We start from the raw sequence: 17,471 nt of genomic DNA on the forward strand, positions 1-17,471 counted from the left end.
GAAAACATGTAATGGTTTTTAGCACTGAGACCAGAAGTAGGCTTGTACCGTTTTGACAGGAGAGATGTTTCAGGGTGATTGGCAGGAGTGAGGGATGGAGATAGAAACTTGCACCTTTTTCATGTGTCTGAAATGTCAACTCTGCAGGAGAAAGGGAAGAGTCATAGATTACTCTTGTCAAGGGAGAGATGAAGAGTTGCAACCCTGTTCATTTTGCTTGATCTCTTGGCAGCTTTTTAATACTGTTGACCATGGCTCAGGGACTCAGGGTTGGGGACACTGTACTTCAGTGGTTCTGCTCCTACCTCCAAGGCCATTTCCATAATGCAGTTATTAGAGGACCCTTGTTTGATGCCATGGGAGTGGTCCTGTGGCATCCCAAAGGGTTCTATCTTGTTCCCTGTGCTATTCAGCACATAACTGAAACCATTGGGAGCTTTTATCAGGAGATTTGGAGCGAGGTGTCATGTGACTGATACTCAGCTCAATCTCTCAGATGTGTCTGAATCAGGAGAGGCAATTGAAGTGACCAGTGCTCAGAGGTGGTGATGGGCTACATGTACGACAAGTTGAAGGTGAATCCTGAACAGACAGAGGTGTGATGTGTCCCGTGTTTTCAAGTCTGAGAGACAGGTTGTTCTAGATGGGGTTGTGCTCACCTGGAAGGAGCAGGACCATAACTTGGGAGATCCAGTGCTGTCACTGGAGTCTTATCTTAGATAGCCTCAGTGGCTCGGAGTGCCTTTTTCCAGCAGTGGCTGGTTTACCACCTGGAAGCTCTTTTGGACTTGGCATGGCATGGCCACTGTACCCCATGGTCTCGTAACTTCCAGGGTGGATTGTTGCAACATGCTAAATGTGGGGCTGCCCAACGTGGAAACTTCAACTGGTTCGGAATTCAGCAAGCAGGTTACTGGCCAAGTTTTCATATAGAACTCACATAGCCCCTGTTCTAAAACACCGGCAGAGATTGCAAGTTTGTTTTCAGACCCAGTTCAAGTTGCTTACATTCTTGTTTAAAGTCCTAAATGACTTCGGTTGCAAGTATCCGAAAGACAACCTCCTTACCTACAGACTTTTTCAGGTGTTAAACTGAATTTTAATGCTGCATCTTTAAATTGTCATAATCTGCTCTAGGATTTGCCCTTAGGACAAGTAAGGTATCTAATATAATAATAGTGCCACAGCAGCTTTTATTTCTCCTTTACTTCTAGCCCTAGCCACCACTAGCGCGTGGCCCCTGAAAGGTTGCACACAAAAGAATGTGGCCCTCAGGTTGAAAAAGATTAGTGATGGCCAAAATACCATCAAACATCTGCAAAACATACTAAATACTGGTGTAATCTGTAGCAACCAGCTCATGTTCTGTTTTACTGGTTTTCTGTCCTTACAGAAGTTAGAAGAAAGATTCAGATTCAACAGAAGAGATCTCATTGGATTTGAATTTACCGTACTTGTGGCTTTGGAACTAGCCCTCTACCTTCCTGACAACCAAGTGTTACCTCACTTCCGACGTCTTACACAGCAATCCTAGCCAAAGCTGCATTCTAGCAGAAGTGCCAGTACTTAGACACTGATTTTTGGGTGTTGGCCTCTGGTCCTTTCCCGTGCCACAATATTGAACAATGTTGTGTATATACCCGACATGAAGACTGCAGTGGGATTTTTGTGGAGCTACCAAGATGGTGCAGACACCACAGATTCCATGTGTGAGAAGTGGCAGAAGTGAGACATTGAACTTTGGACACTAAAGCACAAATTGTTTGCTGCCATTTGCCACAAATGCTGCTGGTGATACCTAATTTACCTTCCCACCCCCCACCTGTTTTCCCCCCTTGGATATAATCTGTTCTTCCCTTCAAATACTGCTACTTTTTCATTTCCTTAAACTTTTATCATTCTCCCCACACACCCCTACCTTGAATCTAAAAGAGCATCATTTCCATTCCAAAACGTCATATGCTTCCAGTAGCATTTCTGAGAATTCTTGCATTTTAAAACCATGGAAACCTGTCTTCTTTTGCGGGGAGGGGAGGTGGGTGCGGGGCAGAAAGAAAGACGTGCCTAAGACTCAGCTGGGCTGGTACCAGTCAGTCTCTCTCTTGCTCTCTTTTTGTTGCTTAGTGGCAAATTCTGAACTTAAACAGCAATTTATCCTTTTGCCTTTGTTCACCTTGTGCTACAAGGAAAAGAATTCCATTGTATCTCTACTATCATTTCCAGAAGAGATGTATATTTGAAAACAATATTCTACTTGGTTCATGATTTAAAAAACTTTTCTTTTTTATTGAAACATTTCCCAAACATTGCACTTGTTGATCAAGGCAGCTATAGCAAAACAATTTCCATTTTATCTTGTCCTTCAGAGTGTGACTGAAGGCCCGTTGATTTTTATGGTGGTAATTTGGTCTTGTAGCTCCCAAAGGTGGCATCTTTTTGTCACAGCTTTGCTGTAGGCTAGAATGATGAACTGTTTTATTTATAAACAATGTATTCCATGTATTGTCTTTCCTGTGTGCTCTTGACGAGTGTGTGTGTCTCAGCTTGTGTAGCTGTCATTTTCTAAATTAAGCTGGTGAGACTAAATAGGCATGTCTGACTTCGATAATCTTTTGTAAAAAAACAAACAAACAGAAAAATTGGTTCTTCCAAGCTTCTTGCCACTGTGATGGTTCTCATGAACCTGACTTTTCATTGCACATTCAGACAGCCAAACTCATTGAGGTTAATATCCAACACAGTGGCATTGATAAAAATGATACAACTTCTGCCACTGTTAGCCAGGTGTTTTTGGCTTAACCATCCAGATGTTGAGGATGAACAACATTAACTTCTTGTGCTGTGACAGAAAAGTTGACGGCTGTTGAGTTTCTTTTCTAAGCAATATTGTGATACAAGTGTGTGTGTGTGTGTGTGTGTGCGCGCGTGTGTGTGTGATACTTGCCAGGGAACAAAATTAATATTCTTGGGTGTTGTGATTTGATATGTTCATAGATTTATTTATTTTTAACTGTGACTTTGGCCAGTTCTATACATCATGCAGAATGAAATAGTAGACAAAGGTGGCAGAATTGTGGACTGAACCAGTGCAGACACAGAATCATGTTTTCAAGCACACAGTACACCCCAATGTGTAGTAAACCAGCACACTGGTGAAAAGCAATGTACAGTATAAAGCGTTCTTCCTGATGTGCTCTTTTATTAAATACAGGGAGTTTCTCACACGAGATCATTCAAAAATTAATAGCTACCACCACAGCTGCAGTCTGAAGTGGTATAGTCCACAATTTTTAATATCTCTGCCTGTAGATTGTCTCTCAAAAATGGTTAAGTCAAGAGGGCTATATGACTTCCAGTACCCAGAATGCCATAAATTCTATCTTGGGTATATGTATTGAGTAGCCACGAAATAAACTAGAGAAGGGGAGAGAGAATAGCAAAGTTTGGTGCTAGAAACATTTGAAAAAGGGTGTGCAGTGTTCAATGCCAAACTCCAGATAAGATTATTGTACATGAAGAGACCTTCCTTGGCTTTTTGGTTCCTGTTTCTAGCACCTATGCATGAATATAAAACCATTTGGATAAATATTTTAGATAAGGCCAGCTTGACGTCACTGAAATTGCAGCAAACCTAGTTAAGAATGCTTCTCTGACCAAGGCTTGTGTGTTAATACATCTCGCTATAATGACACCAGTCATAGTGTAGCATCTTTTTGTATAATGTAGTACAAGGAGCTATATAGCTTACTAACTAGTGCTGTTCAAAATGTGAGCTGTAGTATGCTTATTTCCCAATAAACTTTGCCAATGCAGGACAACATCCTAACTGTTCCCAAGATAAAGTTTAGAAATGGCTTCACAGAGTGTTAAAACATTTAATCCTCTCCCTGAAACTGAAAGAATTTGCTTTTTTAAAAACCTATCAGTCTTGTATCATGAACACAATTGACTTGTATTAACACACTGTGTTTGAGTTGAAATAGTTGCCAATTTATTCCACCCCCCAGCTGAAGCAATCATTACCTTGTCCAACCAAAAATAGGGGTGATGAGGTGAGAAGTAGATTGATTCTTTTGGGATATATTTGAGCTTCTGGAGGCTGTGAATTTCCAATATGACGTATGTGAATTTTGGATAATGTATTATCATATATTTAATTTGCACAGAATATTATTCAGGCTGTGGGGCAGAAAGATAAATTATTTTACATGTTTTAAGGCTTGATCTTCACTCAGAGCATGTTCATTGTTCTGAATACCCGAGGGAAAGTGCATGGGTGCATCAGTTCTGTTAGTGAACTGGATTTATAATTCTTCAAAGTAGTGAGTTCTAGGATGAAGACTGTAGCCTCCAATCAAGATCTGGACTCCTTTTTCCTCTCATCTCTGCACAAATGTACCTACAGATAACAGCTGGCCCATGTGTTAAGCAAAGGATTACCAGTGCCCTTTTATCATATATAGGGTATGTGTTTGTATTAAGCCTTCAAAGATGTCCATGGTCCAGCATCATATACATAACTCAAGAGAAATGTTGTTTCAAGGGACCTAAAGATGAAGAACTGAGTATCAAATTGTCCATTTTGAACTCTGCAAATTGACTTGTATGTTGAGAATCTTATTGCTGTGACTTAACCTGTATAGAAACAGTTTGGCTCTTGAATCCTGTTGTGTATGTGAATTGAGGGGAGGGGTGTGGAAAGGTGCTGTTCACATTTTCTTACCTTATCTTTTTGTTCATATTCTCAATCAGCTATGCCTCTTTGTGTTCCTTTTTCATGCAAAAGCTGCCACTGTGTGGTAAAAAATATTATTACAACCAAACATAGATCCACTGTAAAATCCCAGGCTTTCGTTGGAGAGAGATACTAGTCTCTTTAACAGTTGAGGTTTAAATTATGTAATCTTATGTAAATAATGGTGCTTGTCTACCTTCAGCCCAAGAAAACACTCTGGACTGAAGTTTGTATATTTATGTAAATAATATTTTTGTGCTGTCGTAAATTTTAAGTTCCTGCTTTGTATATTGTCTGATTATGTTCTTCCAAGGAAATGAATGGATTTGTTAATAAGATGCTGTGTAATTGAATGTTTTGATACCCATTTTATAACCAAGCACACCTGAAGATACTTCAGGTTAGTGTCATAAATATTCCTTTAAAAAACAGTTTGCATGTGTTTTTCTTCTTTTCCCCTCCACCTATGCAAAATAAGTAAGTAAGTAAGTAAAGACTACTATGGGGGAAATGACTAGATTTTGGAACATATACCAGAGATACAAAGATTTGTTACATTGGGGTGGGTTACCTAGAATTCTAAATAACCAGCTGCATGCAGTTTTCTTATACATTCCTGTTTTTTACAGAGATGAACAGATTTCAATTGACACAATTTGTGGCAAAACTTTGAAAAATGTAAACAAAATAAGACTATAGCAGACATTCACATTTCTTTCTGCTATATTTGTGCTTTTTAGTGAAACTTTATACTCTACCTTGAAGATACAAGCTTGCAGATTTGTAGTTTTTTTAAGCACATGCCATAAACTTGTAAAGTAAGCATTTTATGTTTAAAAATCCACCAGTATAAAATATACTTCGCATTATTCTAGATTTAGTAGTGTTGGAAGTTGGCACACGTACTTTAGCATAAGGTTTCCCAACTTGGTGCCCTCCAGATGTTTTGGACTAAAACTCCTATCATCCCTGGTTATTGGCCATTCTGCTAGAATTGCAGTCCACATCTGAGCTAGCCCTGTGTTAGCATATCTAGTCTACAGTACCAGAGTACAGTATTTCTAATTTTTGCAGTGTTCTACTGATTTCCTGAGGCCAAAATGCCACTAAAGCCTGCTGTTCCTACTTCGTTTGAATTTTTTGGCAGTGTGATACAGATGTAAAAGTAAACTACATAATAATTACTTTGCAGTAAATAATTGAAACAAAGTTAAGTTCTGATGGGCTTGAAGAAAACTTCATGTACGTAAGCATGATAAATTAGTTACACATTTCATTCCTCAGCTGATGAGAAGTTGACTCTTCTCAGCAGCTGTATAAATAGAAAAAAAATCCACAAATAGCTCATTACGACCGCTCCAGTTATAAGTACAAACAGGGCATCTGTTTCAGTGCCTGCCTTTTTATGCCAGTTGATCAGCGATATATTTAGATAAGTGACCAGAGCTGAGTTGCCCATTCAAAATGTTGCAGAAGCAAGCAGCTTGAGAAGGTTTGGGAGCACAACAATTGCAATCCTTATTATATGTCTTTCTATAAGTGCCTGCCTTTGCAGATAGATTTTTTTTTTTTTTTAGGATCTGCCTGTAGTAATTGGGGGGGGGTGCTATTGCTTTTTCTGGACTAGCTAGAGCTCTGCTTTCGTAACGTTGGGGTCCAGATAGAAAAAAATTCTCTGGATCTAGGGTCTTGCCATGTAGCATTGCATCCATTATTTTTATTCAATTAACAAAAAACCTTTGATTTAACATCCGGCAATGCAGCATCAAGCTCATGCACTGTGGCAAATTTAAAATGGCAGCTTGTAGTCACTAAGTTTTGAAGTTGCAGGACAAGTATCAGCCCTAGCAGGCCATGCTTGGCGGGTGGGTTCCTAGGCCCAGTAACTGTCCCAAGAATGCTGTATCCCAAATTTTTCATAGAAGAGGTTATCAAAATGGACTTGATAAATTTTCTTTCCGAACTTTCCTCTAGCACCCTACAGTACAGTGTGTATCACAGCTAGGTGCGTGGAGCATTGGAGCATATCATGCTAATTAAAAGCATGTATATGCATTTCACAACTGTCTACAAATGCAAATAAAATGCAAAGCATATGTGCTACAGAGCTGGCTAGTCGACAGCTAGGGTTGCCATATTCACTTAAGGACTCAATTTTAAAACCGTGTTTATGGAAGGCAATCTTACTCGGCTATGAATGATCGCCAAAGAATAAGATTCCCAAAATCCGGACAAGGTTGTTGGGTTGGTTTGACACCAACACCCGAAGTTGTTGATTTTATTTTGGGAACATCTATTGAAATGTACAGTTTTTTGGGCTTTGGAATTTTTAAGGCATTTATGTACTTGCCATACATCCAGGTTTTCTCAGACATTTTACCTATTAGCCAAAAAATCGCCTGTAAATGCCATTTTGCAGCCTGATTACCAGACATAAACCCAGACGTATACCACTCTCTGATCTACTATATCTGATAGCAAACAGGCAAGTGCAAACATGAGTGTACCCAGTGCTATTCTTCTAGAAAGAGAGGTGCCAGAATTCACCATGAACACCTCCCTTTTTCTATTATAATGGCAATGGCGCCCACCTGAGAAGTGCCAGAACGGAGTTCCCCTGAGCCAACAAAAAAAGCCCCGAGTGTACCATCACTGGAGCAAAATAATTTTCAGTGACTATTTTCCTTCCCTTGCCAGGGGCAGACTTTGGTCTTTCAAATTTCAGTGGCACCCTCTGCAAGGCCAAAATTTGGGCAAGGGGGTACCCTTCGCCTCGCCTTCCATTCTGCTCAGTTCACAATGTCCTTGTGACACCCCATGACACCCACTAGGCTTGTGGCGGAAAGGGTCCTTGCACGCCTTAAACCCACCTCCTCTGCCCTCACACGCCAAAATGGAACTCTGCACACTTCAACTTACTCCTCTCGCCAGCGACATTTAAACCAACTTGATGGGAGCGAACATGTGCTCCAAATGCGCTTTAAAGCTCTACATGCAGTTTGTGCGCACAGTCCATTATTTTCCTTGTTGTGATATATGAGGTAACGTGGTGTAGCCTTATGAGGCTTTGCCCTCGGGTGGGAAAAATATTGCGCCTGGGAAAGGGAAGTGGGAGTCAACAGACACTCGAGGAATAGTTTCGGAGAAAAGGCTTTTATTCCTACCATCCATGAACTGGTAGAAGGAGCAAGTGTGATTAAGTCACAAAAAGCATGCGCGAAATTCACAGTCATGTGCACAAGCATATATACCCCTTTCCAGTTCCCTCCTCCTTTCTCCTCCCTCAGGAGTCCTCTGAGCATGAACAGAAAGCTGTCTTGGGACTATTGGGACTCTTGGCACCCTTCCCAGGAAAAGGGTTTCAGAGTGTTCAGATATGTTTCTATCTCTTGTTCTGGCATGGTTCCCGGACAGAAAGCAAGTTGCAATGTGGTTCTTTAGCAAGGCCAGAAGGCATGAGAAAGGCCTGAGAAACAATGGACTGTTCTCTACCTTTGTTACAATCTGGGCAGGGGGGGGGAAGGACCAGTGCCCTCACCCTCTTCTGCTCCCAGATTTGGCAACCCTTGTGCAGCAAGGGGGGCAGTTGGTGCGTAGGTTGGAGGGGGCCAAATTATTCCTTCCTCTTTTGGGTCTGGCAAGATTGCTGTTTTTTTCTAACTTGTACTTGCTGCCATACTGGGCACAGTTTGGGCTTGGGCTAATCACAGTTCTATTTTTCCTAAGCCATGGGGGACGGTCAGGAACTTCACATAAGTGTTGGAGTCTATTTTTCATCAGGTTTTTAAATCCCCAATCTTCTCCCTTTGTGGCATCTTTCCAGTTTGTTCAGGAAACATCGCAGGGGGGTCGTGGGAGTTGTTTTACTGCTTTTTCTCCATGACCCTGGGACCCTGGAACACTTGGACACTGGGATACTGGGACACTCAGCCCTCCTAGTTATTTTTTCACTCAGTCACAGGCCAGAAGTTGCTTTTAGCGTCTCACACACTCAAAACATTCACTGGAGCGTCCCCACACGCACATTCAGAAAAACCCATGCACCTCCCCCAATCCCCTTTTTACCAACAACCAACCACAACCGGCAGCGCTTCACGACTTCGACCGGGGCGCAGCAGCACCCTTTACTGCTTCTTCTGGGCACAAAACCAACAACCAACCACAACTGGCAGCGCTTAGACTTCGACCGGGGCCCAGCAACACCCTTTTTGCTGCTTTTCTGGGCAACACCAAAACCAGTGGCACTTCTTCTACCCTGCTGGCGGAGCTGATCAAACTCTCTTTGCTCCCACCTAACCCTGTGGAGCTTACCTTGTCCTCGAGGTACCTTCTTTCGGCCGTTGCTTTTCCTCTGGTCCTTGCAGTGTGACCACTCAGGAACGGGTGGCAATTCCTCCCACGAACTTGGCAGGATGTGCACTGGAACTGCTGACACGAACCGAGCTGTTCACCACAGGGACGCCTTGAACCCACATCCCTTATCCTCAGGGAATCTGTTTTTCCCGGCCAAACGCACCAAGAAATGTAGCCTTATGAGGCTTTGCCCTCGGGTGGGAAAAATATTGCGCCTGGGAAAGGGAAGTGGGAGTCAACAGACACTCGAGGAATAGTTTCGGAGAAAAGGCTTTTATTCCTACCATCCATGAACTGGTAGAAGGAGCAAGTGTGATTAAGTCACAAAAAGCATGCACGAAATTCACAGTCATGTGCACAAGCATATATACCCCTTTCCAGTTCCCTCCTCCTTTCTCCTCCCTCAGGAGTCCTCTGAGCATGAACAGAAAGCTGTCTTGGGACTATTGGGACTCTTGGCACCCTTCCCAGGAAAAGGGTTTCAGAGTGTTCAGATATGTTTCAATCTCTTGTTCTGGCATGGTTCCCGGACAGAAAGCAAGTTGCAATGTGGTTCTTTAGCAAGGCCAGAAGGCATGAGAAAGGCCTGAGAAACAATGGACTGTTCTCTACCTTTGTTACAGTGGTGCCTCGCAAGACGAAATTAATTCGTTCGGCGAGTTTTTTCATCTTGCGATTTTTTCGTCTTGCGAAGCACGGACTTTGGAAAAGCTTCAAAAATCACCAAAGTCTTCAAAAACCTCAAAAAAGGCTACCACGCCGTGTGCTATGAGTTGCTCCTCGAAGTGAATGCACGGTTTTAAGAAAAAGGAAACAAACTTGCAAGACGTTTTCGTCTTGCAAAGCAAGCCCATAGGGAAATCCGTCTTGCGAAGCAACTCAAAAAACGAAAAACTCTTTCGTTTTGCGAGTTTTTCATCTTACGAGGCATTCGGCTTGCAAGGTACCACTGTACAATCTGCAAGCGGAATGTTTCTGATGCTTAGCTGTTGAGAAAATGATTTTGAAAAGCGTTGAGAAGCTTTGAGCCTGCTTTGATGGGGGGTGACTTCGGGCTTAGGTGAGGTCACCTGTCCTCACCTTCCTTCAGTGGGAAATACAAGTGAACTGTCGTCTCTTGCTTGTATCTTTTCCCTGCCTATTGATATCAAGCAGAAGCATTTTGCCCGGCCTGCTGAAAACATTTTTGTTCAGACAAGCCTACCCAGGTACTTAGGAAGTGATTTTAATCTGTTTTTAGTATTGTGTAGGTTTTGAAAGCACGGTTCTGAATCTTTCTTGATTTTATCATCTTCCTGTAAACCGCTTTGGGTTTTCTTCTCAATCAAAAGGGTCATTAAATGTTACGAAGCAATAATAATATCATTCGCTCCCTTCATTCTCCTCAGCGAGGACCTCTCCAAATTCCCGCCTTTTTGCGCACAGCCCCGAAACGCCCCCCCCCCGCTACAGTCGCCCTCTTTAGCCACGCCCATTTCATAACGGCCACTTCTGCCCCGCCCACTCGAAAGCCGACACCGTTCACGGCGCCGCCCTCCTTAGAAACCTTGTGTGCGCGTGACGTCGCCGCGCACGCCTCGTGGTCCCTTGCGCCTGCGCGCTGCCGCCGTTGCGGGCTTTGTAGTCGCCTCTGAGTGACGTTAGGTCTCTCTTTCCGGCCTGGGCTCGCGGCGTGTGAGGAGGTGAGGCGAGGCCTGCTCCGTGTTCCCGGGCGGGCGGGCCTTGATTTCTCCCTCGCTGAGGTGGCCGGTTGAAAGCGGGGGAGAGGGGAGGGGGGGAGGCGCGTATTCGGTTGAGCTGATTCCTCCGCCCGCTCCCAGCTTCCCCTCTTCCCGGGGGTCGCCTGCTTCCTCTGCCCTGAGGGGGGAGGCCCAGGGGGTGAGGGGACATGAAGGAGACCCTTTTCATATACAGTGGTACCTCGGGTTACATACGCTTCAGGTTACAGACTTGGCTAACCCAGAAATATTACCTCGGGTTAAGAACTTTGCTTCAGGATGAGAACAGAAATCGTGCTCCGGCGATTGCCAAAAAGCAGAATTTCATAGTGAATTTGCTCGGTAGACATATCCAAGGAATTTTGAGAAAATAGAAATTAGAGTTTATTGTGGGGCTTTTGTGTGTACCTTACCTGTGTTGCAGGAAATGAATCCAGGTAGCGCAGCATCTGCTTTGCATGCAGATATCCCAGATTCTATCTCCAGCATATCTGAGTAGAGCTGGGAAAGAACCCTGTCTAAAATCCTGGAAAGCTGCTGCCAGCCAGTGTAGGTAGAGCTGAGCTACATGGACTAAAGGTCTGGTGCTGCATAAGGCAGCTCCGTATCCGGAAAGTTAAGTGTGAATTGAGAATTGCAGCCTGAAATGGAGTATTTTTTTAAAGGTAAAACCTGTTGTGTTCAGTTTGCAAACACCCTTGTTTCGGAGTCCGTACAAGGCAATTTCCTGTACTCTTAATATCTGGCAGGTAGAAATTGTTGCTTTGAGGAGGGGCTGTTCATGTACTTACTTTCCGTTTATTGGAAGTGCAGTAAATGCACAAATGTGTTTGTTTTCCATCTGTTAATCGTTGAATGATATCTTCCACTTAAGTGGGAGATGGAATTGGCTCCTCTCTCCACCCCTCCTCAAGTTCAGTAGAGGTGAGATGACAGTGGGATTTAGGTGAGAGAATGTATTTAGATAAGTCTAGGCTGCCATACAGTGTGGAGTGGGTGTGTAATTCTGAATCTTACATTTCTTATTCATGGATTATTCATTTACATGTTATGAATGTCTCTTCTGAGTTTTACTAAGAGTAGACACAACTCTGGCTGTAAAGATAGTATGTCACTGTTAAGATAATCTCATCTCTGAAAATTTGAAGGCAATCTACTCTGACTTAGTTGAGTACCACCTCCCTGATACATTAAATAATTTTGCATGGTTTTCAAGTAAACAGACCCTACTTTGCATTGAAGAGGCTTGCTGCTGCTAAAATGGAAAACACCCATTGATCATTATAGCATTAGAAATATACAACAGCAGTTAATTTGAACATAAAAAAGATTGTCCAGTATCTGAAGAAGTGTGCATGCACACGAAAGCTTATACCCAGAACGAACTTAGCTGGTCTCTAAGGTGCTACTGGACAATTTTTTAAAAAATATATATTTATTTTGACTGCATCAGACCAACAGGGCTACCACCTGAAAATAAAAAATATTGTTATAATTTAATATTCTAGGGAAGTGCTCCTGCTTACAACTGAGAGTTTAAATAGAAATAAACACTTCAAAAGAAATACTCCTGCTTCATTAAATTAATACACACAATGTAGTTTTAAATAGGTGCATAACTGAGATGGGAAGATGCTGGAAGATAAGGACTCTGATAGGTTGCAAAGACTGCTGGGGGTGAGGCTTTTTCTGTTATTTTCAGTCACAACCATCTGCTAAGTACTGATCTTTTAACATATCTTGTCAGAAATTTCCTGTTGCACGTCACTTGTGGCAAAACCCTAGAAAAACACAATGCAGAACGACGCTGGGGAATTTGTGGATCTCTACGTTCCTCGTAAATGGTGCGTATTAATTTATCCATGGAAATTACTAGCCTGCTTGGGCAACTTGAAGAAAGTCATGGCACATTCGGGCATGGGGTTAAATCATGGCTTTAGCCATACAATAACACTCCTTGGGCTCAAGTGCTCCCAACCTGACTTCCTGGCATGACAGGAGGAAGAGTACAGGAGGTTCTGCAGTTCAGTGTGTCATCCAACCTGAGACAAACTGGTTAATATTAAGTACAGATACAGTGGTACCTCTGGATGTGAACGGGTTCTGTTCCGGAGCCCTGTTTGCATCCTGAAGCGAACGCAACCTGCACCTGCGCGGGTTGCGATTCACCGCTTCTGCGCATGTGTGTGATGTCATTTCGAGCGTCTGCGCAAGCAGTGAAACCCAGAAGTAACGCATTCCGTTACTTCCGGGTTGCCGCAGAGCGCAAGCCAAAAATGCTCAACCTGAAGCAACTTTAACCCGAGGTATGACTGTACTTGAAGCAAGCTAGCTTGATAAACTATAACTTGAAGTTGGCTTTGTTTGTTGGCTGTCCATAGTTAAGATTGAGCACAGTATGTCCAGGTTTGGGTGACATAGGAAGCTGCAGTTAATCTTAAACAGAAACAAAAGCTTCCAAACTTCTATTTGTGCCCATGCCAATTGAGGGAGTGTGTGAGCCCAAGGCTCACTGGGGTTCATTCTTAGAATACCAAACTATGATATACTGATTTGTCAGTTGCTAGCTGTCAACTTTTCCCTTTTCTTGCGAGGAATCCCATTTGGAATAAGGGAATTTCCCTTAAAAAAAGGAAAACATAGACAGCTATGGCAGTTGTGGGTTTTGGGGGGAGGGTGTGGGGGTTACACCTTTAGGTGCCAGGAAAAAACGTTCCTCTTCAACCAAGCCTTTGGCTGATTAACCTTTTAAATGTGTTGTCAGAGGGGGGTTCTTGGTTTGTGCTTGTTTTTTATACAGTGGTACCTCTGGTTACATACGCTTCAGGTTACAGACTCCGCTAACCCAGAAATAGTACCTCAGGTTAAGAACAGTTTCAGGTTAAGAACGGACCTCTGGAACGAATTAAGTACTTAACGCGAGGTATCACTGTATTGTATTTTTACATTGTGAACCACCCTGCGATCTACAGATGAAGGGTGGTATACAAATTTAATAAACAAGAATAATAAGATTGAGCTATTTGGCTGCTACAGCAGAAAAAAAGATGGGTGCATAGATAGGTGCATGTACCTGCCTGCTCACCTGTAGTAAAGGTAAGGTGGCTACAAGCAGGATTTAAGATACAGAAAGGCTTAAGTTGAGGATTCCAGAAAGAGCTATGCCCAGGGCTTAGGTTCCATGTATTTCAAGAGTGCAGGGGGTGTCCCAGGCATGCCAAGAGTGGGTGCCACTGCTGTAAGACAATGGTGGTTGTCTTCAGGGCAAGATTTTCTAGCCGTGAACTTTTATATATTTTCATGGGGCTTCTTTTCTTCCCTTCAGCTCTGCTAGCAACCGGATAATTGGTGCTAAAGACCATGCCTCCATCCAGATGAATATTTCTGAGGTGAGTAAAATATAATTAATTAGAATATACAAGTTGAAAGGCGTTAATGGATGTGTTTTCCTTTTTGGTACTGAATTTCATTGTAATGAGGCTTGTAACCTGCCTGGGTTGCTGACTTTATGTGAAAAATGCATTCCTAGCTCCAGAGGCCTATGGGCTTATTATGGCTACAGTAGGAAGAAGCCGAAGTGTAAAAAGTCGGCTAAGCATTGTTCTAACACAAGGTCACATGGAGTTGACTGCAGTCACAATGAGAACCAATGTTGGTTACAACATGGTGTCCCTGCATAATGTGCAGTTTTCTTTCACTCCTTTCTGCCTTTCAGGATCTGGCCCTGAGTATTAAAAGTTACAGCAGCGTAGCAATAATCACTGTTGCTTCTCTCAGGCTCCTGGGTCCAGAGGGCATGGGACTGTAGAATTACTTCCTTTGCTAGACTTCCTGCTGTAGGTGAAAATAAATTACAGGGGCTGCTTCCTGTAGCAAGCTATATTGAGAGAACAGCACTCATGGTTCAAAGGAACCACATGGGGGGGCCTTATTTATTTATTTAAACATAAACCTTGAAGCAGTTTGTAAAAGGATAAGACAATAAAAGCAAGGGGTAGGTCACATTCCTTCCCTGCCATTCTTTTGCTTTTGACCCTGAGTGCTGTTGGTCTAATACTGCTTGCTGCATGACTTTTTGTTTTTATTCATAAAGGTTAGTATCATCTGTTCCGTTGCTTCCCTTTGTGTTTTAAACGAATTCCTATTAATTTTTGGATGTATCGTGGATTAATAGAAATGAAAAATTAATCCTTTTGTGTACATGGGACATGGCTGACATTTGTCCCAGATTTCAGTAATCCAGTAAATCTGGGCAAACACATTTTTCATACAGGTATTTAAACTATTAATTTGCTTTCTGTAAACTCCCTGGTTAGATTTGTAAGGGGTTCACTGCCGATAATTGATCTCTTCTACGCATTGTGTTTTCCAGTATAACTGCACAACAGTTAACATGTTGAAATGCAGTCTTAATTCCCATTTCAGGTTGATAAAGTCACAGGCAGAGTCAATGGCCAATGCAAAACTTATGCAATTTGTGGAGCAATTCGCAGAATGGTAAGTATGTACTTAAAATGGTTTATCTTCCCCAGTAGTATGACTTCTGTTGTCTTTCCACCTCAGTGTTTGGCTGTTGTGGGAGGTGGTCTCACTGCATATTGGGTTTCTGCTTTTATATAAACTGCAGCTCACAATTTAATTTGACATATTTTACCTTATGAATAGCAGCTCATTTAAGGTTAAGAGACTAGGTCTTGGAGTTAATTCTGTTTTAAATAAGGAAATTGTCATCCTCTGGGTTGTGAGAGTAATGTAAAGGGGCTCTTTACACTAGTAATATTTAAACATCCTTTCCCCAGGACTTTGAGTTGCTGGACTGCAATGCTAGGCACATTTACTTAGAAGTAACACATATGGAAATCAATAAATATATTTATGATTGGGCTTTTAGTCTTTCATGCTTAACTCATGAGGCGTGTATGGAAAACAGATTTGCAAGTAGTATCAAATTCTTACATGAACTTGTACTACATTAACATAAGCAAATATGAACAGAGCTGGATACCACTGCAGGGATTACTGAGTACCATCTTCGTGGACTGTTCTGAAGCTTTTCATTTATCTGAAAATATGGTTGATGAATTAACTCACAGGGGCATTCAAGAGTTCTCTGTGTGTGCAATATTCTTTGCAAAGCTCCCTCTATCGGTAAATGAATAGGCTACCATGAATAGTTGCTCCTGAAAGAAGCAATCATTCCTTCTGTATTATACACCATCATTCTGGAATGAATAGAGTGAGCCTTAATTTGAAGTCATCTCAAGACAGTGGGCTACACTACTACTTAGTAATGTAATTCTGTCACAGGGAGGTAAGCAGTGTTGAGAACTGATAGCTACCATGTTAGAATAACATTTAGTGACCAAACCACATCTGGTTGGCCACTGTGAGAATGGGATACTGGACTAGATGGGCCATTGGACTGATCCTACTGGTTATTCTTATGTTCTTGTAAGAATCTGACTAAGGCACCCATTAAAAAATTGTTAACCAGGCTAGTTTTGTGAAAATAGCCTAACCACATTGTGTCCAAGTTTATTAGAAGACTGGAAGAAATTTAAAATTTATTTACAAAAATATTGTAATTTGATTGAATGTTAAGAAGGATGCTTGATCATAAATAACTGGCCACCACTAAACTAGATTGGAATTTGATGATAAGTGAGATTAAGGAAAAGACAAACCCTTTGGGAGAACTATTAGATTATATTTAAATGAGTGGATATAAGATTGTAAACAAGATGATAATTTGCTTGAAAAAACTTCTTAACACTGTAAGTGGGAGCAGGAGACGTGAGGAAGTCTAAACAAGTTATGAAATTCTGTTATGATATAAGCAATGTTGTTTGTTATTTATGCTTTTCTTTTACAAAAATCTTAATAAATATTTATATATATATAAAAAAGTTTATTCAAAAGCAAGATACATAGTATTAAGTTGTGCATACTCTCAGGTAAGTATTCATAAGAATCATTGCCTCCCCTTCTACTGAGGAAAAAGGAAAACAAATCAGTTGTGTACCCTGCCCTGGTCACGTGTTGGCTTGTGCATTCCAAAAACCCATTGCAGGAGAGCATCTTAAAGCTCTGTATGTAGAGCACTTTGAACAGGCCTTTGCCACTCAGTTAAACTTGTTTTCTCTGTTTCAGGGGGAATCTGATGACTCAATCCTGCGCCTTGCAAAGAACGATGGTATAATATCCAAGTAAGTTTTGTTGAATCTCATATCTCTCTCTCGGGTACTAATTCAGCTGTGCATTCTCAGTTTGCCAGCTTCTTATGCTGTTTTGCTAAGCTTAATATGTATGTTTGTAACTGTTTCTTTTCCTTTTCTAGGAATTTCTAAAGCATGACGAAGAAGCATGATGTGAAATTTGTTATAAAATAAAACTGTTGGAAAGCACCTAAAGTTCAGTGTGTCATTTCAGCTCGTAACAGGTGAAACTGTTAAAAGAGGCTAATTCTGAAGATTACACAATTGTTGATATCGATTACATAGGACAATTTAAATGGATTATTTTTATATTTAAAAATAGGCTTGTGTTTATGATAGATTGCAATGGTAATGCTTTACAGCCAAAATAGACCACAGATTCTTAGTCACCAAACTATTGTCCCAGATTCTTAAACTTTACATCATTTTTGCCATGAGATGCAAGATGAC

The 17,471-nt window shown here is 41.7% G+C and overlaps 2 protein-coding genes across 4 annotated transcripts in view; both read left to right on the forward strand.

The window, feature by feature from the left end:
- CABLES2 (Cdk5 and Abl enzyme substrate 2) overlaps positions 1-5,166 on the forward strand; it is a 49,291-nt gene extending 44,125 nt beyond the window's left edge. Inside the window, exon 9 of the mRNA XM_083744439.1 lies at positions 1,394-5,166. Coding sequence (XP_083600565.1) covers positions 1,394-1,534 — 141 coding nt within the window. The 3' untranslated portion in view covers positions 1,535-5,166. The remainder of the gene's footprint in view (positions 1-1,393) is intronic.
- A 5,489-nt stretch (positions 5,167-10,655) lies between these two features.
- On the forward strand, positions 10,656-17,210 carry RPS21 (ribosomal protein S21; the record flags this gene model as incomplete). 3 transcript variants are annotated; one of them, XM_083744837.1, is made up of 6 exons in its annotated part: positions 10,657-10,770; positions 12,554-12,650; positions 14,132-14,195; positions 15,232-15,303; positions 16,957-17,012; positions 17,144-17,210. In XM_083744837.1, the coding sequence occupies exons 2-6, from the start codon at positions 12,601-12,603 to the stop codon at positions 17,151-17,153; spliced, it is 252 nt and encodes an 83-aa protein (XP_083600963.1). In that variant the 5' UTR covers positions 10,657-10,770; positions 12,554-12,600. The 3 variants fall into 3 exon arrangements, with proteins under 3 accessions (XP_083600965.1, XP_083600963.1, XP_083600964.1); XM_083744838.1 differs by lacking the exon at positions 10,657-10,770 and adding an exon at positions 11,236-11,471; XM_083744839.1 differs by lacking the exon at positions 17,144-17,210 and having other exon boundaries at positions 10,656-10,770; positions 16,957-17,016.
- Positions 17,211-17,471: the final 261 nt, after the last annotated feature.

The sequence above is a fragment of the Podarcis gaigeae genome (genome assembly GCF_964106915.1).
Source record: "Podarcis gaigeae genome assembly, chromosome: 6".
Lineage (NCBI taxonomy): Eukaryota > Metazoa > Chordata > Lepidosauria > Squamata > Lacertidae > Podarcis > Podarcis gaigeae.